Source organism: Micromys minutus, assembly GCF_963924665.1.
Source record: "Micromys minutus genome assembly, chromosome: 3".
Taxonomy (NCBI): domain Eukaryota; kingdom Metazoa; phylum Chordata; class Mammalia; order Rodentia; family Muridae; genus Micromys; species Micromys minutus.
The window spans coordinates 44,996,665-45,017,104 of NC_137972.1; the positions used below are offsets into that span (position 1 = coordinate 44,996,665).

A 20,440-nucleotide genomic window follows, 5' to 3' on the forward strand; every position below is an offset into this window, starting at 1 on the left:
GCTATCCTGGAACTAGCTATTTTTTTTTCTCTCTTACAACTTTATTTAAAAAAAAAAGAGGAATACATATACAGATTTTTAAGGCATTTTGGCATAATACTATATGAATACTTTTGGTCAGTACTTAATTCTTTTAGAGGTTTGAAAGCATGCATTGAAATCCCACTAGTTACCATAAGCATGAAGTACATGTAGGACAGAACGTAACATATAACCATTTTCTTGGTGAGTATAAATTAAGCATAATGATCGTTGAATACCAAAAATTGCCACAAGGCTATATTCTTAGCTCTTGGATTAGTAATGATTTAAGGTCCAGGTGTACTACACTCTGAGAGGGTGCTATACATTTATTTTTTTCCTAAGAAAGACTGAGGCTTTCATTTTTTGGCCTTTGTTTTTCTTAAGCTTCATATGGCGGAACTAGCTATTTAAACCAGGCTACCCCTAAACTCATAGCGATCTACCTGCTGCATGATGGGATTAAAGGAATAAAGAATTACCTGGCTATGTTTTTTAACTGGTGAACCAATATTCATTTTTAAATAAAAAATAGTTTATTCTCTGTGGATGACCGCTTTCTTGGCCTTCATGTGTGGCATGTGTACTGCACATAGACATGGTGCCTGTGGAGGTTAGAAGAGGGTATTAAATGCTCTGGAACTGGAATTATGGATGTTTCAAAAAAGTAACGTGAGTGCTGGGAACTGAGCCCACAAAAGCAATCAGTGGTCCTGACCATTGAGCCATCCATCCAGCCCCATGATTAGCATTATTAACTGAAGTCTGTGGTGTGTATTAGGTTCTCTCTGATGTCACAGTTCTGTGGGTTTGGATACATGTGTTAAGGCAGGTTCCCACAATCACGGCACACAAAGAGTGCTTTTTCATCCCAGAAAGCCTTCCTTCTACCCATTCACCCTTCTCCTCCAAGCAGTCGCTGGTCCTGCCGTCTCTCAGATTCCTGCTTTCCAGAACGTCCTGTCACTGGACTCACGTGGGCCCATCACTGAATGCCTTCTTTCTCTTAGCAATATCCACTTAAGATTTCACATGCCTTTGTGTGAATTGACAACTCATGTATTGCTGTGAGACTTTAACCTGCTCTTTTCTGCAAGGAAATGGAGGAGGAGCAGATCTGGGGGAGAGGGGCGGAAGGTGGGGAAACTGAGGTCAGGATGTATGAGAGGAGAATAATTTTTTAATTAAATTTTTTCTTAGGAGTTTCATTTATATTGGTGAATAATTTTATAGTACCATGTCACTGGGAACTTATGAAGTATGTCTGAATAACAGAACACAGGACAGTCTTTAGTGACCATGTCATGGAACTAGAGTCAGCAAATGATCTTAAAAGACCCCAGCCCACCACACCCAGGCAAAACAATTTGACATTTTAAAGTGGTCAAAGAAATCATGAGGATTGGAGACTGCTCAGTGGTTAGTACTGCATACTACTCTTACCAAGGACCAGAGTTCAGTTCTCAGCACCCACGTCAGGTGGTTTACATCTCTGGCGGTTCACATAACTCTAGGGGGAATCTGATGCATCTGACCTCCACAGGCACCTCTAGTCATGCATACAGAGACACGCTCGTACACATAATTAAAAATAAAACAAATCTTTTTTAAAAATCAAAACAGAATCATGCTCTGTGATAGGTAAGAGTTACCTGAAATTTGAATTTGTATCCTTAAATACAATGGAAAGCAGCCACGCCCTCTCATGTGCACACATTCTCTCATGTGCACACAGTTAAGGCTCCTTTTACACTTACCAACAGGGGGCAACATAGTTGTGATATGCAATGCCTATAAAGAAATAGTTGCTATATCCACTGTTTTAAAGAAAAATTTAGAAAAGCCAACCCCGCTTTAAAAGCAATCTACATGTTGTTGACAGAAGAAATAATATGGTGCATGATTTAATTTCTGTTGTTTATATGAAAAAGACATTGTTCTAGTTTGCTTTCTCTTGCTGTGACAAAGCACCATGCTCCAAAGCATCTTGGACAGGAAAGAGTTTATTTCAGTTTAAAGCTTATGATAGTCCATTGCGAAGGGAAGTCAGGGCAGGAACTTTGGGGGTGGGGGACCTGGAGGCAGGAGCTGATGGAGAGGCCATGGAGGAACCCTGCTTTCCTGTGGCTTGCTTAGCCTGTTTACATACACGTTCCAGGACTACATGCTCAACAGCGGTACACCCTCCAGTATCAATAATTAACCATGAATATTCCTCAAGAATTCATGGCTTAGTGGCCAGTCTGATGGAGACATTCCTCAACTGACATTTTCTCTTCCTAGATTCTAGCTTGTGTCAAGTTGACAAAAAACTAGCCAGCCACAGACACGAAATAAAAAAAATATATATATATATGAAAATTATTCTCTTGAGCACTACTGTAGTGCTTGTGTCTCTTTAATTTGTGATTCACAAGTTTACTGGTTATTTGTTTAAAATATCCACACATCATTTTTCATAAGCAGCAACTTTTAGAGACATCGGGAGCAACTGGAAATCAATGAATGACAGTTGAAAGTATCTGACATTTGATTAATGGTGGACAAGACGGAACAGAACCTACACCAGCATCAAAACCACATTCAAATTCTGGCTCAGGAGAACCAACACCCAGTGGTTGTCAACCTTTCTGATGCTGCGACCTTCTAATACAGTTCCTCCAGTTGTGGTGATTCCCCCAGTCATAAAATTATTTTTGTTGCAAATTTCATTTTTGCTGCTATGAATCCTAATGTAGATGTCTCATATGCAGGCTTTAGAAAAGTCAACCTGTGACTGGGTTGTTTGACCCCCAAAAGGGTTGTGATCACTTAGTAAACACAGGCACACATGCCAAGCCTAGACTAAACAGTAACTTAGCCTTCCGAGGATGTGTGAGGGTCTAAGGACCTCAGGATCTATGTCTTCTCTCAGGAGAGGGCAGCCTCAGTCTATTTACACTTACTACAGTGCATAGTTAAATCTCTTCTACATTTGGGTTTCTTTCCCTTCTCCAGTCTTGGTTTCTTTTACATGAAGATTTTCTCTCTTTTTCTACTTCCATATTCTATACACCACATCATTTTTTTAGTACTTCTGTTTAAAATTTTAGCATCCATATGAAGTCAAATACTGATTATTATCATATTCCTGACATACAGAGGACTCACATAATGCTTACCTGTGATTCAGAAAATATATTTCAGTCTAATGTTTAGCACTCACTCTACAACTTAGGCATTGATTTTTTTTTTAAATTATTCTTCCACTTTATCCTTAAAAAGTCTCCTTAAGGTCTTTTGCTGGTTACTTATTTCATTCTTTGTATGTAGTTTAACCAGGGAAGATAATTCTAATGGATACATTCTCTGCACTTTGAAGGTATTATCTCATTATATATTAGCTACTGTTACTGTTGAGAAGTTAACTGTTATAACTATGCTTCTAATAAAACAAGTAATTGGCAGCCTGAGGTGGCTTGAATGAGAATGTCCCCACAGGCTCAGATGTTTGAATGCTTGGTCTCTGGTTAGTGGCACTGTTTGGGTAGGTTTAGGAGGTGTGGCCTTGTGGAGGGGGTATGTTACTAGGTACAGACTTTGAAGTTTTAAAGTCACACACCATTACATTTGTGGTTTAAGACATGAGCCTTCAGCATCCTGCTCTAGTCTGGGCCACCATGCTTTGGGCCATAATGGACTCTTACCCCTCTGGAACTGTAAGCCCAAATAAACTGTTCATTCTAATAAGTTGCTTTGGTCATGGTGCTTTATCACAGCATTGGAAAAGCAGCAAAAGCTCAGGCTATGAGGCTCTATCAGGTCCAACATACCAGGTTTCTACTTAAGCAACTGAGACCCACTTATTTTAAACGGCTACATCCCAGGCCAATTCAAAGCTAGCAACTAACCTTTAGGGGTTGCTCACTACTTAAGCTCATCCCATCAAAGACTGTTAACAAGACCCATGCTAGGGACTTCCTCCTGAAATTATCCAGTATGGCTACTGATCTATGCTAAATCTTTTCTCTGACTTGCTTTCCCTTCCTCCTCACAAGGTCTTTATTTCCACTGGCAGCCCTTCACCAAGGCCCAGAAACACTGGCAATCTGGAGTGGTTTGCTCATGAATTTATAAAGGTGTGAGTAGGTGGTTAAACATTTAAATGCACCTCTGGGAGTCGGCTCTCCTTTTCACCAGGGGTTTTTGAGTGGAACTCAGGTCCTGGGGCTTCTGTTCTTTTCTGTTTGGCTCATTTTTCCCCTCAAAGTGTAGCCCTTCTTGTCCCAGAGTTTGTGCATGTGCAAGTATGTGTGTGTATGTGTGAGTACACACGTGTGTGTGCACATGCATGCAGGAGAGAGTAGCCATATACATGCCATAGCACACACATGGAGGTCAGAAGTCACCTTCCATGAGTCAGCGCTCTCCTTCCACCCTGTGAGGCAGCCTCCTGTAGCTGCTGCCCCTGTGTTCTAGGCTGGCTGGCCTGTGAGCTTCTGGGTGATCTCTACCACCTCACAGCAGGAGTTCCAGGCTAACAATGTGAGTTACTTTTTACTGGTATTCCTGGGATCAAACTAGGGTCAGCAAGCACTTTTATAAGCTGAGCCTATCTCTCCGGCCCTTTTAAAAGGAACATCTGAGGCAGTTTGTTCTTTTTTTTCTTATAAAGAGAGGCTGCATTTAACACCACCTTTTTTAAAAAGAAGAAAAACTGTCTAACTATAGAAGACCTAACGCATGGTGCAGATGCCTGAAACAAGGTAATGGTGGTTGTCTTTTTTTTTCTTTTTTCTTTTAAATTTCATCCAAAGGTAAAAAAAAAAAAAAAAAAAAAAATAGGTGTTTCTAAATATCCCAGGAAGTTCTAAATCCATCAGCAGTGCTCAGTGCTGCCGGGAGAGGAAAGCAATGACACTGCCCACTTCTCCCAACCCAGCCTCAGCTGCTCTTACAAATACACAATGGACAGAGCACATTCCAGAAAATCTTCTCCAAGTGACAGAATACATGTGTTATCAGACTGGCCACAAAGTGACACTCTGCATACATACTGGGATGAAGAATAACTTGTCCCATAATACAGATGACAAGAAAACCGAAGTGGACGAACAGTTACACCATGCACTCTGCCAACTGTTCAATACCTGTATCAGCCAGCTTTACTGTGCTGTGATGAAGTACCTGAAGTAATCTACTTAAAAGGAGGAAAGGTCCTAAGCCGGAGGGTGCACACCTTTAATTCCAGCACTTGAAAGGCAGAGGCAGGCAACCCTCTGTAAATACCAGGCCAGCCAGAGCTCTGTAGTCAGACTCCGTCTCAACCAAACCAAACTAAATCAACACCAAAACCAAACCAGAACAAAATAAAATTTAAAAAAAATAGTTTTTTCCCATAGTTCTAGGCCCTGGTTTGTTGATCCAGTTGCTGTGGCAAGGACACAGATCATGACAGAAATGTGTACAAGAGAAATACAGGAGATGGTTCAGCGCTTAGAGCCCTGACTATATTTCCAGAAGATCCAGGCTCAATTCTCAGCACACACATTGTGGCTCAGAACCATCTGTAACATGTTATTGTCTTCTGGCCTCTGTGGGCACTGTCTGTCTGTAGTACACAGGCATATACGTAGGCAAAACCATCCATATACATAAAATTAAATACATCTTTTTTTTAAGAGTGAAAAGGAAGGAACTGAGGCCCTACAGATACTAGCGCTGATGAGCACAGACCTTCCTTTCCTGTGGACCTGCTATCTAGCCGTACCATGGAGGGCCAGGACTTTAAACACGGTATTTGCGGGGCATCCCAGATCCAAAACACAATGACTACGACCACAGCTCTCTTCACTGGTCTCACAAAGACTCAGAGCAGTTCAGGAGAAGGCGTGAACACATCAGGGAAGCCCACATATAGCAGGGCATCGAAAGTGTCGGCCATCAGTTCCCAGAAGAGTCAGCAGTCACTGTGGCTCATCAAACAACCGCCTGGTACACCCAGAGTCCATGGGTCAGGAATTCAGACAAGGCACAGTAGCAACAGGGGCTCTGTTTCACCTCGGCCAAAGCGCTGAAGGCCAGACATGGACGTTGTAGAGGCAACTTCATCCACATGCCCGGTGTCCAAGGCACATTGTTGGCTGAGGCCTCACTCCTCTCTCTGCTGGAGTCTCCTCATGGTCTCTCCACATAGACTTCTTTGAACTTTCCTGAGCATGGTGGAAACTTCTAGATGCAGTCCACCCCAGGGGTAGTGCAGACAAAATCTACCTTTGCCTAGCCTTAGTGGTCACATGTCATTACACCTTCCACTTTCCCTCATCTGCATGTGTAGCTACATGTAAGTGTGTATGCCCAGAGGTCGTATAAACTGCTACCTTGTAAGAGACAGCTCCAGACTGCAATAGCTTAAGACCATAAATCCATAAACGCTTATCTCAAATAATTTTTAAAAGTATTACATTTATTTATTTATTTGTTTACTTATTTATTTCTGTTTCTGTGCATGTGCATGCTACTGCTCGTGTGTGGAGGTCAGAGGGCAACTTTTGGGAGCTAGTTCTCTCCTATCATGTGGGTCCCAGAGATGGGACTCAGGTTTAGTGACAAACACCCTTACCTGCTAAGCCATCTTGCCAGAACCTCCAAATCCTATTTCTCCCTCGCTCTTTCTCCCTCAGCTCCCTCGGGGTATGTACGCATGTCAAGCATGAACTCAGGACATCATGTATGATAGACAAGGGCTCTAGCAGCGTTACATCCCCAGGCTTCTTTCTACTTTTTGTCTTGAGGCAGTCTCACTAGGTTGCATAGGTTAGCCCAAAATTTACTCTGTAGCCTAGGCAGGGTTTGGGTTCATGATTCTCCTGCCTTAGCCTCTTATGTAGCTAATATTACAGGTCTGTACTAACAGAATGGTCTCAATTATTTTATTTGATGTGTATAGTGTTTTTGCTTGCACACATGGACATATACCACACGCATTCCTGGTGCCTACGGAGTACAGAAGAGGGTGTTGAATCCCCCTAAAGTGGAGTTATATATGGTTGTGGTTCATCACGTGGGTGCTAGGAAGCCAACCTTGGTCTACAACTTCAGGCCAGTACAGAAGGAATTTTGAGGATATAAACACTCTGGAAGTCATAATTGTCCATACAGATATGGTAAGACATAGATTCCCTTCCCTCATGTAATATCTAGCCAAATGTGCAACTTGGCACTCAGCATCCAGCACGCAGATGTCACTCGGACTCTGTGTGACACGAGTAATGTTCAGCCATGGCTGGTTTTGATCCATTCTTCTGTATAAACAGTTCTGAGGCTACTACAGTTGTGTGGTCCACAGCTGCTTCTCTCTGCATTCTTGTCTGGCAATATGATGTTCTGATGTGGTAGGGCACCTTCTGCCCCACCTAATCAGCCAAAGATCCCTACAACTACTAAGATGATACTGAACCATAGCTATGAGTTAAATAAACCCCCTTTCTTTAGAATGATGCTTACCCTCAAGTATTTTATTATAGCAATAAAAAGCTAAAATAGGGTTCCTTTCTGTAAAAAGTTGTGAGAAGAAATCAGGAATTATCAGCTGGCATAATTGCTATAATTTTAACATTATCACTATCTTTTTTCTTATAACACCACTCTAGAGCAGATAATTGGGAGTGTTCCAGTTTTTTCACTCCCCTGTTCCCCAAAGCCTTTCACAGGGCTTTGTTCCAATTGACTCTAAAACACTAAGGTTATGGGTCCTTACTTCTATTGGTGACATCTCAAGGCGACTTTCCCCTTAGAAAACATAGCTTGATCTCTAGTTTTCTGTTGTTAGCCTTTCTCTGCCCAATATATTGTTTTTGGCATTCCTCAGGAGCTCCACTAGCCTGCTGACAGGACGCAGAACTGTTGACTCAGTCAGCAGAAACAAAATAATGTAGGTTCGATCTCTGCCAGAATCCAAGACCTTGGTACAGGAGAAAACATCCAAGCTAAACAAAGCTTGGCCTGCTGAGGTCAGGCAGGGCCTCTCCTGAGGGAACTGCCCTTTCTGCAGCTCTTCTGTGTGGGTCAAAACTCAGAGAGGGATGAGCCAAGTAAATAGAGACCCAGCTGCATAACACGATCTCCACAGTTGCTAAAAAGGAGGTGAGGGTGTTGGAGAACTGACCTGGAACAAGGCTGACATGGCCTCACAGCTGAGAATCCAGGAAAGCACAGTCCTGATCAATGTATTTGTGCACACGAGTGAATGTATGTGCGTCTACATATAGAAACATAGAGAAGCAGATACTTCTGAGTACAAAGGAAAACATGGTAGAACTCCCCCAAATTATTATCTTTTACGTGAGACTGAAGGGCAGTAGGGACTCTATCTTCCATCCTCTATAATTATGGGATTTATTCCATTGAACCTGCTACTTGTTATTTATAATTCTCTCATCAATACATAAAAAACAAGCTTTTGCCCCAGAATGGTAGAGAGTTCTAATAATCCAACACAGACAAAACATGTCAGTTGCTCACATGCGCTCCCAATGTCTAAGGGGAGAAGATGATTACCCAAATTTTTAAAAAAAACGTGTGTGTCTTTGTGTGTGTATGTGTTTTGTGTGTTGATGTGTGTATATTTGGGCACACACACATGCCATAAAACACAAGTGGACATTGTTGGACAATCTTGGGAGTTGGCCCTCATCTTCCAACTTGTTTGAGGCAGGGTTTGTTGTTTGCAGCTGCATAAGCCAGACTTGCTGGCCCATGAGCTCTGTAGAGCCTCCTGTCTCTACGTCCCATATCACCTTAGGGAAGCTGTACTACAGATACATGTTATGGTGTGTTACGGAGACCCAGCCCATCTGAATCACATACTCGCAGTGAAGGAACACTCCGAGCCAACGATCCGAGCTCCTACAACTGAGCATGCAGCAGCCCCGCTGAAAACCGCATCTGTAGCTCATCCCCTGTGGGCCCTCCCAGAAACACAGAGCCTTGGCTAATCCTGCTTCACCTGTTTATCAAACTCGGGCTTCAGGGCATCTTCAGTGAAGATGTGAAAGTACATCTTCCTGTGGCTGAAGAGTACAGCTGACTTGAGCATGACCAGAGTCTCCTCCAGCCGGTTGCCACAGGCCACCACGGCCAGGTGAATCCAGAGCTCGGGTGGCACAGAGTGCAAACTCCTCGCTTCCCCAGGCCTCCTAGAAAGAAGAAAAACAAGCTGAACTTAAAAAAAAAAAGCCCCACTGAATGGTTGGATGGAACATTTCAAAACATGACCAGGCACAATCTGTTATATTTTATAAAGTGATAAGCATTTTGACAATTCTTCCTGCTTGTAGAAAAACACCATTTATTCCCATATTTATCCTGGCCATAATGAGATGAGTCACCGTTTGGATGGCTATAGGTGTCTGGGACACTTTCTGCCAGCACTCAGCTGTCTAGTGCCTGCTGGCTGCCTACAGGACTGTGTTTGGAAATAGCATTTCCAAACTCCGACAGCTGACTGGGGGCTGTGGGGTTCCCACTTGCACAAGGCCATGGAAATTAGATTCGATGCAACTCGAGCAGGAGGAGGGTGGGCTGTAGCTTTCCCATGTGAACCTCGAAACATGATACTCTCATCATCTGGAGGTTTTTCTGTTGCGGTGGAATGCGTGACTGTTGGCTGCAGTCACATGCAATCCTGGGAGGTGAGGGAACGGAACAACCCACATGCCCCCACACCCATCTTGTCCCAGGGTAGTCTTAAAGAAACAGGTGTTGATCCTAATTGTGTGGCCAAGGAAGGGTGAGGTGCTGAGTCTGAGACTCCTATTAATAAGATGCAGGCAGGGGGGAGGTGGGCAAACCTGCTAACAAAGGTATCTGATACTGAATGAACAGCTGGGAGGAGAAATGGGATCCAAGAGTCTAGGATCATCATCCAGCTATTTCCTAGGAATAAAAGATTGGTCCCAGCTAGTGAGATGAAGCCAAACCTCAAATGCACCACTGAGAAACATTTGCAAGCAAGCTGGAAGAAGTTGGACTGGAAAAGGTGCCTTGAGACAAATGAAAGCAATTTACTTGCACAAAAGATTTGGAGAGCATGTGAACTTGGATGTCAAACGCCACCTTCCTTCCAAAAACCTTCCCGTTGACTCTGCAGGCTGCCCCTGCTGCTCTGGCAAACTTGCTTTTACTAAAAGGGAAGTTGGACTTGTGGGTGGAGCTCCCTGGAACGTGTTCTACTTTGATTACTTAAGAGCACGCTTGGCAGAAACGTTGCCTTGGGGCTCAGCCCAGGCTAGATGCAGCCAGTTCTTGGATTTCACTAACTTGGGGGGGGGTCACAGGGAAAGATGGTATCTTTGTAAATTGCTCGCTTCTCTTCAGCCTCCTTTTCTCTTCAGATGTGGCTACTGACTTCTCTCCCCTATTACTGTGACAGCCCTCTGGGAGATATGTCTGTCTCCAGCCTTATCTTTATACCCCAAACTATGTGGTGTCATCATTGGTGTGTGGGTGGGAAGGTGGGGTTCCAAGATGTCGGATTTGTTATTTTTCCAGTTAGAATCACGAGGCTTGCCTGGCTTTAAGGTCAAGCACACACTGTCAACCAGAAATCCAAAGTTCATCCCCTGACTGTCATCCACACACCTGGGTGGATGGCCACTCATCAGGACACTGGGTCACACTTCTTGTCCCACTCATGGTTTGCATTCAGTCCACACAGTGTCGTTTCTAAGACTTTACACATGCTGACTCATTCAGTTCCTTCATCCTGTTTTCTCTCCAGAATGTTCTTCTCTCTTTGGTCCTTACTAACCACCACTCATTCCTCTATTGACAAGTCTTTACTACAGACCTGTTATGTGAGAAAGAGAGCTCTAGAATAGAGGTGAGCAAATAGAATCACCTCCCACAGAGGTCAAGGGGGAAGAGAAATAACCCTGAGAAGGTAACAGAGCTTAGCTGGTGAAGTGCTTGTCTGGAATTCATAAGGATCTCAATGTGATGCCCAGATCCCATGTAAGAAAAGCCTGACATGGTATTACTTCCTCGTAATACAAGCACTGGGGAGGCAAAGGTGGGTTCCTAGGGACTCAACAGTCAGCCAACCTAGCCCATTTGTCAAGCTCCAGGTGAGCAAGAAACCGTCTCAGGAAAAAGAAAAAAGTTGGATGTATCTTGAGCAACAACACCTGTCTTCTGGCCTGCATCCATACACACACGTTCCCATGCACACATGTTCCTATGCACACATGTACACACATGCTTGGAGAGTGACAGTTCCTAAGTGTCTTACAGAGTCCTGAAGAGGGTGCTGACAGAACACTCTGGGTGGGATCCCATCAGTGACTGTGCAGTGTGGCACCGCACCAGAAAAGAGCAGACCTTCCTGACAAGCGATCCGTCAGTGGCTTCAGAGGCTCTCTGAAGTGGGTCCAGAGGCTCTCTGGCGGACTGTGGTAGAGAGAAAGCTAAACCAGGCGGAGCCTGGAAACCACTTAGATTCCGCCCCTCAGGACTCATAGGCCTGTGGTTTTCCTATTCTTCATGGAGGTTTCCTATTCTTCATCAAGCCAATTCCCAATTAGCTAACTTATGTGGACAGGAGGAAAGGTGATCTGAACAACACTAAGGTGGTGATTTAAATGTGGTTAAGTCAGTAGCCAGAAGGCCCGTTATGCTCTGGGGCCTCCAAGATGTTTCTTGCAGCAGATGCTTCTTGCAGCCACACCCTAGGATCCGAGTTTGAGTCCCTGGAACCACAAAGTGCAAGAAGGGAGCCAACTTCTAAACTTCTGCCAATGGTTCTCTTATCTCCACATATATGTCATGACACACACACACACACACTTGTATGTGCTCGAATGTTTTACAAAATGCTACAAAACTTAATGCGAACAGTTGGTTAAAATGTGCCCTGCATTTGGGAAGCTGCGTGTGTTACAAAGATCATGGCAAACGGGCTGGAATACAGTTCTGGTCAAGTACCTGCTGGCATGCATTAGACCTGCTGCCCCATCCTTAGTACCTGAAATGTGAGACTTCCCCCAGCCCTAAGCAGGGAGTCTGCTATACTGAGCTCCACAGGCCGAACTTCTGAATGGGCAATGAGTATAAGCCTCAGTAAGCTGGGATGTAAAAATTTAAGTAAATTATTTTAGACTGGGAAAGATAACAAAATAAAGGAAAAGATAAACTTGATGATCTTCCCCATGGATGGAGGGCAGGGAACAGGCTTCTTGGGTATCAAACAGTGGAAATTGACCTAAACTTTAAAGAGACACATCACAAGTTAGCAGGTTTAAAGATGGACATAAAGCCTGTTCCTCCACATACAATCCCATGCAAGAACATGAAGAACAGATCTGTTTTTAAAAATGAACTGATGGCCATGCAAAGGAAAACCAGTGACATATCTGTCATGGTGAGAGCATGGAATGACATACAGCAGTGATCAAGAACACACCAGACCTGCACACTCAGTTAAGAAAGAATGTTGTCATCGCATAATGTCGCTGATTCCTGGGGCTTTAAATGAATTTTGTGGGTTAAGGCACCAGACTTACTGGTGTCAATTTTCATCCAAGATTTTTATCCTTTAACGGTCTCGGTCCCATCGGCACATTTCAGCATCTAAAGTGTGTGTGTGTGAGTGAGTGTGTGGATGCATGTGGATGTGTGTATGGATGTGTGTGTGAGTGTATGTGAGTGTGTGAGTGTGTGTGTGTGTGTGTGTGTGTGTGTGAGTAAGTGTGTGGATGCATGTGGATGTGTGTATGGATGTGTGTGTGTGTGTGTGAGAGAGTGTGTATGTGTGAGAGTATGTGTCTGTGTGAGTATGTGTCTGTATGTCTGTGTATGAGTGTGTATCTCTGTGTGAATGTGTGTGTATCTGTGCGTGTGAATGTGTGTTTGTGTGTATGTCTGTGTATGAGAGCTTGCCCCTCTCTCTCTCTCTCTCTCTCTCTCTCTCTCTCTCTCTCTCTCTGTGTGTGTGTGTGTGTGTGTGTGTGTGTGTGAATAGATACCAGAAAAGGCCAGGGGCAGTGTTGATCCTCTGGAACTGCAGTTGCAAGCACTTGTGGGTGCTGTAAACTGCACTTGGGTCCTCAGCAAAAGCAGCACACACAGTCCCAAAGTTGCATTTCTTAAGCTCAGTGTTGTGCATACAGAAATCCATTATCTGTATTTCTGTGTCTCCCAAACTGTTGACCAGTACTTTTTCCACTGAAAAAAGTATGTAGACCAGAGGTGCACTCAATACTAGAGGGCCTGCCCAGCAGGCTTCAGGCTCTGGTTCCCACCCCCAATAGCAAATCCAAAAAGAGGGAAGGAAAACTCCCACTTCCCAAGGCAGAGCAAGCCTTCCCTTCCCAGGCTCCAGCATATTGGCCAGCACAATGCTGAAAACAAGGGCCAGGTATGCATAATTCATGTTGTCTGCTAACAGGTAATGAAAAGCCACTTCTGGTGCCGGGTCCAGCACCAGTGGGTAGGATTGAAAGAGACCTCCACCGCCCCCGTGCTCCCTCTCACATTACATCACAAACCTCAGGCTCTGGGTCATAGGCAGCCCTGGTGTGCCGTCCATGAATAATGAAGGGGTACGTGTGTGTGGTGATGGTGTGCCTTTCACTGGTTCCCACCCACAGCACACTCATGCCCTCTCAAATGTCCCCAGGCTGCAAGAATCTGAGGAGTTCTGTCCAAGAAGCTGGAACTTCTTAACCCCTCAGGGATCTGGACTCAGCCATGCTCTGGCTTGGGATTTCTTAAAAAGCCACTGGAGTGGGCATTTGCTGTTTGGTATTTAGGGGATCATGTTGCGTGTGTGGGGGTGTTTATACACGTGCATATTATTTGCATGTACATGTGCATACATGTGAGCAGTGTTGTTCCTCAGGAGTTGTCACTGGCTTGCAACTCACCTATTAGGCTGAGGTGACTTGACTGGTCAAGAGCTCAGGGGTCTCTGTCACACCAGTGCTGAAGTTACAGATGTCCTGTGTGCACTGTCATGCCTGTCCCGGGGTTTGGATTCAGATCCTCCTGCTTGTAAGGATCTTTACCAACTGGGCTGTGCTTGTTTGGTTGGTTGGTTGGTTGAGATAAGGTCTCTCGTTGCCCAGGTTGGCCCAGAGCTCATTATGTAGCTAAGACTGGTCTTGAACTTGTGACCCTCTGCTGCCCATTGCTGGGTTTGCAGACATGGCCTACCACACTCTGCCTGGATCCATCCTTTGAAATCCCACTGAGCCACCTCTTTCCTGGTGGCCCTGTCACACAACCCTGACCCACACCCCCATCACTCCTCCGGCTGTGACCAAAAGAAATGGCCTATACCACAGATAACGGGAGACTCCCTGCCTGGCAAAGCAAACTCATCTGTTGTTTGTGCTCAGGTAGACACACACATACACACACACACACACACACAAACTCACAAACATACACACATAGAAACATACCCTTTGCCAAACATACTATACACATGTACAAACATATTCATACACACATACATACAATGAGAGGGAGAGAGAGGAAGAGAGAGAGAGAGAGAGTGAGAGAGAGGGAGAGAGAGAGAGAGAGAGAGAGAGAGAGAGAGAGTGGGTGAGAGAGAGGGAGAGAGAGAGAGAGATGTTCTTATGCCAGTCTTGGGGAGTCTCTGGAGGCTGCTAACACACATGTACAACACACAACCACCCCACCCACAGTTCAGCCCTCAGCTTTCAGCCCTCAACCAGGCCAGGATTCACTCAATGACCTTTTACACCCCGCCCCGCTTCCTTGGAACACCTGCCCTACCTCAGCTCTTGCTTCCCTTCTCTTGCCTTGATGAAGTCAAAGCTGTCTTGGGAGGGCCCCACCTCCTCACCGTGCCTGTCCTGTGGAGGGAACAGGATGCTCCTAGCTCCTCCAGGCCTTCCCCAGACACAGCATTGTCTTCCTTAGAGAGTGAAGGGCCCTGAGAAGTTCTCCTGCATCCCCCTCTCCTCATGGTCTCACACTCACAGCTCAGTCCTCACTGATGGAGCTTCGTTCTGAGATCTCAAAGTCTCTGCCCAGCCAGGCTCTTGACATCACTGCTGAGGACTCGGCCCCGACTCCGTAAGAGCCGCCAGCCTCCTGCCCTGCAGCTCTGTGTCCTTCACATGCTCTCCTTGATCTTCCTCTTCTCCCTTCTCAGTACAAGTTCTGTTCTCCATGGGAGGCCTTTCCCAGCTCCTTCCTGGCTGCCTCCTCCATGGGAGAAAGGCCATAAGGAGTGCTGGTTCTTTTATTCACCGCTGTGAACCGAAGTTTCTTCTCCCAAGCTTATCTCAGCTGATGAGTCTATTATTCTATTCTCATTATTACATTGTTATTTACATTGTATATTCACCACCATATATTATAGGAGATCGTATGAGTAAACATTTATTCTTAGGAGGAAGATGAGAGATGCACATTTGAAGTCGAAAACCATAAAACACAATATATTAAAATATTAGGGCTGGCAAGAGGGTTCAAGCCCGATAACCTAAATCTGAACCCTGGGACCCACAAAGTAAAAGAATGAACTCCTTCAAGTTGTCATGTGACCCTTACACAAGCATTGTATCCCCCAAGTAAGTAAGTAAAATGTTAAAACTCATATAAAATATTAAAGCCGGCAATGCAAACTTCTTCCCTTAGAACACCGTTTTGACTTTCTCATGTTGCAATCGGGTCTTTATTCAATTGCACACACACGTTTTTTTCTTTCTTTCTTTTTTTTAAATTGGTTGCTAGTATACATACACGAGTGCGTGCGTGTGTGGGTGTGTGTTTATCCACAGACATTTGAGCCAGAGCCTCACTTTATAACCCTGTCTGGCCTGGAACTTATTATGTAGAACAGGCTAGCCTAACATTTACAAAGATCCACCTGCCTCTGCCTCCTGAGAACTTGGGATTAGAGCATCTGTCAGCACACACGGCATGCATATAATTTTAATTGCCATTTCTTATTTGCTTCTTTCATTTTTCCTGTCCCTTTTAAAGCAGGAGTGACTATTGTCTTTATGGGCTAGCTACTACTCCGCCTAAGGAAACACCATCACCCACAGTATCATCTCTCACTGGTTCTTTCTAATTATCCCATCATTTCAAAAGCTCACACGAAGCAGTTGTAGCCGGTAGATTTTCCTTCTTCTACACTGTGTACTTAGACTGTGTTAGAGTCTGAACCATCGTTTAATATCTATCATCTTATTAACAAAGTCTCAGTTTTGCTAAGTTTCTCAAATCTCTCTGGACCCTCCTGGGGAGACAGACCTTGAGAAAAAAATAACCAAACCAAACAGGACTAAGCCGCCTTGAGCCACTGGTGAACGGAATCACAGAATCGAAGACTTGCATAACTGCGTCCTGTTCGCTGGGGTGATGGATGTTGTTGCGCTGGACGGGCTCCGTGGGATGGTCACAATGCCTGACCCCTTTCTAGCAACGTCAATGACTAAGTCTCAGTCTGGTGCTGACATGTCCCAAGCACTGAGCTAAGTTGCTCAATCCTTCCGTAGACAGAACCTCGGCAGGAGAGAGGACTCGGCTGAAAACCAACAACGGTATTTTGTTCTTGGCCAGTCACCATCCACCCTGGTGATTATGACCATTCCTGGTACTGGCTTGGGGTATCTTTAAGAAAAGGAATAAAAAGAAGGAACAGCTAGGAGGCTGAGGCAAGAGGATCATGAGTTTGAGACCAGCCTTGGCAGTGCAGTGAATTCAGGCCAGTTTGGGCTACACAGAGAAACCCTGTCTCTAGATACGTACGGTTCAGAGAGACATTGCTGGCCTGGCACGGGTGGGGTGCTGGATTTGATCCCCAGCACCGGGAAAATAAACAGAGTAACTTATCGAAGGGGAGCCCTTCAGCACAGCTGGCAGCATTTTAGACTATGACAACCACCCTGGAAAACTGGCAGGTCCTGAAAAAACGCTAAATATGAAATGTGCCACCTGACTGAGCAATTTCACTCCAAGCTATGTACAAAAACTGAAAACGTACATCTACATAAATCTGTACACAAAATTCCACACCAGCATTAATCACAATCACCAAGCCGACCCTAAATACCCTTCAAATGACAAATGCTTATGTAAAATGTGGCGAGCTACACAATGAAAGATTATTTGGCGATAGAAATAAATCCTGACTGAAAGGTGCTGTAGCGTGTGTGGAAACAGAAAATAGCAAACCACAAGTCTCTGGATAACCTAGTGGATATGGTTTCATGTGGGGTGGTGATAAACCCGTTCTGTAATTGAGCAGGGTCAGTGGTTGCACAATTTTGTAAATAAACCAAAAAAAAAAAAAAAAAAAAAAAAAAAAAAAAAAAAAAAAGAAAAGAAAAGAAAAGAAAAAAGAAAAAGAAAAACCAACATGGCATAGTATATGTGTCTAAAAGTGCTGGGATTAAGGCACTGTTTTTAAGTAGGTAAGCAAGCGCGCTCAAACTTATCACACAGGTTTTATAGAAGAGATTATAAAGCAGCCATGGTAGTGCAGACGTAAACAGCACGTGTGGCATGGGTGAGCCTGGAAGCCACTGTTCCCATCATCCAGGCTCCTGCTTCCCCACACTCCCATGAAAAATGATCCTGCGAACCCCAGAGGCAGCTCAGGGGGAGCCTCAGCTCACACACCTCCCCTGCCTGCTGTCTGAGACAAGCGTCTCCTTAATCGCTTGGAAGTCTCAAGTGTGTGACTTAATTAAACTTCCATTTCTGGAGTGTATAAATAATGGAAAACGGCATTTATGTGCAGTGCTGTTTACTCTGTAGCCTATTACTAAGAAAAACACTGAATTATTAAAGTGGGTAATTGGTTCTGCTAGGCCCATCTTCCCCACTGCCTCCTGCCACCTCTCTTATCAGAGTTCCCCTTAAGTGACAAGCAGAATTAACTCAGGCAAGCCTGATGCTGTGATAAGGCCAGGGAAAGCTGCAAGCAAGATCACACTTCTTTAACACACAGCCCCAGACTGCCAGCAAGGAGTCTTACTCCAGGAAAGGAAATGCAGAAATGTCCTGTGGAAGATAAAGTCTAGGAAGCCGATTATGCTCACTGTAGGCAAGAAGGCATTAGAAACGGTTCTCCAATGCAGTGCTTTGCGAGATGAACCCATTTGGCTCTCTGAATATGCAAGAAGGCTGTGAAGGAACCAGAGTGGTGGGTGAAGATGTGGAAAGACTAAAGACAGATGCTGGAAAGGCAATCTACTAATGTGGAATTCTATTCAAATCACAAGTGGGCAGCGACAGTCACTTATAAATGTTCTTGAAAAACCGTAAGTTTTCTTGGTGTGGGCACACATACATGTGTGTGCACATATATGTGCACATGTGGAAGGCCAGAGGACGAGCTCAGGCTGTCATTCTTCCTTAGGAGTTATCCTACTTTTTGAGTCAGGGTCTCTCACTGAAATGTAGAACTTGTCGATTCAGCTAGGCTGAGCAGCAAATGAGAGCCAGGGATCTACCTGTCTTCCTCCCCGGTGCTGGAATTTCAAGTGTGTGTGTGTGTGTGTGTGTGTGTGTGTGTGTGTGTGTGTTAGCAGGATGGACCTCGGGTCTTCTTCCTCATGCAGCTAGAATTTACTGAATTTACTATGTCCCCAGCCTGACCCACATGCTTTAGAGACATGAATGAACACAAACACTCTTCCCCTACTGAAGCTGCCATCCAACCTTTTACTTAGAAGGCAGACATGACACCGAAAACTTTGCTAACACTTAAATCACTTTTAATGACCCGTGGTTTGGAGTCAAATCAAGTATCATTAATCTTTCAAGACAGCCAAGCTGACAGCTTGCCTTGGAGTCACAATAGAATATGAATAATGTCAAAGGCATGCCAAAAACCTGCCACGGGGGGCTTAATAAAATAATTTGATAAATACATTAATGAGCAGTACATTTTAAATTCGGTTCCTGGTGTCTGAAACATGGCAGAGTTCCTAAACAAAGTCTAGAGCTAATGCAGTGTAGGTGTCTGGTGTCTGAAGTGGGTAGCCACACCCGTGTGGGGATGTGTGTGCTTTCTGACATCTCTGCACACACATACACATAACACATGCTGCATGATTAGTGAGTATCCCAGCAAGGAGCCAGACTCAGGGAACACACTTAAGAGGCCAGGCTCCCCTTCCTAGCTCTTTGTGGTTTAGCCCAACAAGAGCAATTCTCTCATGCTACCAAGAGATATAATCAAGGTACAGGGAGGGCCAGTTCTCCAGGGTAAGGAGAAGACATCTCCCCCATCTCCCTCTAGCTTCTGAGTCCCAGCAATGCCCAGTGTTTCTCAGATGTGTAGCCATGTCACTTCAACTGCCACTGTTCAGGGCACATTTTCCCACATAGCTCTAGGGTTTTAAGTCCCTTCCCTCCCTTGCTTCTTTATTTTCCTCCTTCCTCATTATCAACTGATTGATTGAATGGTTGTCTTTTGAGATATATACCTTATTTACTATATATCACAGGCTGTCTCTAAACCTGAAATCCTCCTGTCTCAGCTTGCTGGCTGTTGGGTTTACAGGCATGTAGCATTCCACACAGCCTATATATGTCATTTGCTCTTTCTTCCCGTCTTAGCTCCCCACACCAAGTCTGACTTCTTGAGATTCTCAGCTAGCTGAATCTGTAAAGACCTCTCCAAATGACGAGCTCACATTCTGCAGCAGTTGCAGTGGGCCGGGGCCATGATTCTGACCATCTTGCTAAACACACTACACAACTGAGTCAGAAAGAACCCTGTGTGGACTGATGGAGCTTCCATCCTGGGCTCCTGGGGTAGTCAGGACTCCAGTCCTGGACTCACAGCCTTCGTGGATGTCCCTGTCTGGGGTATGATTCCCATAACACACTTTAACCAGCTCTCTGCTGTTGTTATCACACACCTTCTGGTTTTCCTGTTGTAAAACCCCGTGCTGGTGCCTCGGCTCACCCTCGTTCACCTGGGCTCACACTCACTCACCTCGGCTCACCCTCACTCACCTTGGCTCACACTCACGCACCTCGGCTCACACTAGTTCACCTCTTTCTCCTGGTGCTTGTTTCCGACATGGGGATTTGATTTTCCCACCCCCTCTTCTGTCCAGAATAGGATGCTGTTGGGATTTTTAAAATATGTATTTTTAAAATAATATTTTAAATAATATTTAAAATATTTTTAAAATAAGTAGCAGAGTGAGCTTGAAATAAACATCCCTGGACGTGGAAGGGGAGTCAGAGGATCACATACAATCAGAAAATGTTTCAGCCCTGACAGAGTAAGAGTTACCACCACGAACAGGAAATGGAGGAGAAATGGTCTCTCCAAGTACTTCCCATCCTCCAGCCTCAGAACATCACCAGCTTTTCATATTTATGGTCTTTTATAAACTTTTAGTTTGGAGGATTTTTTTTTTGTTCTTTATATTCTTTC

The 20,440-nt window shown here is 44.6% G+C and overlaps 1 protein-coding gene across 1 annotated transcript in view; it reads right to left on the reverse strand.

Moving 5' to 3' along the window:
* GXYLT2 (glucoside xylosyltransferase 2) overlaps positions 1-20,440 on the reverse strand; it is a gene marked incomplete at both ends in the record, with an annotated part of 83,000 nt that overhangs the window by 49,208 nt on the left and 13,352 nt on the right. Inside the window, one exon of the mRNA XM_080914583.1 lies at positions 9,008-9,197. Coding sequence (XP_080770709.1) covers positions 9,008-9,197 — 190 coding nt within the window. The remainder of the gene's footprint in view (positions 1-9,007; positions 9,198-20,440) is intronic.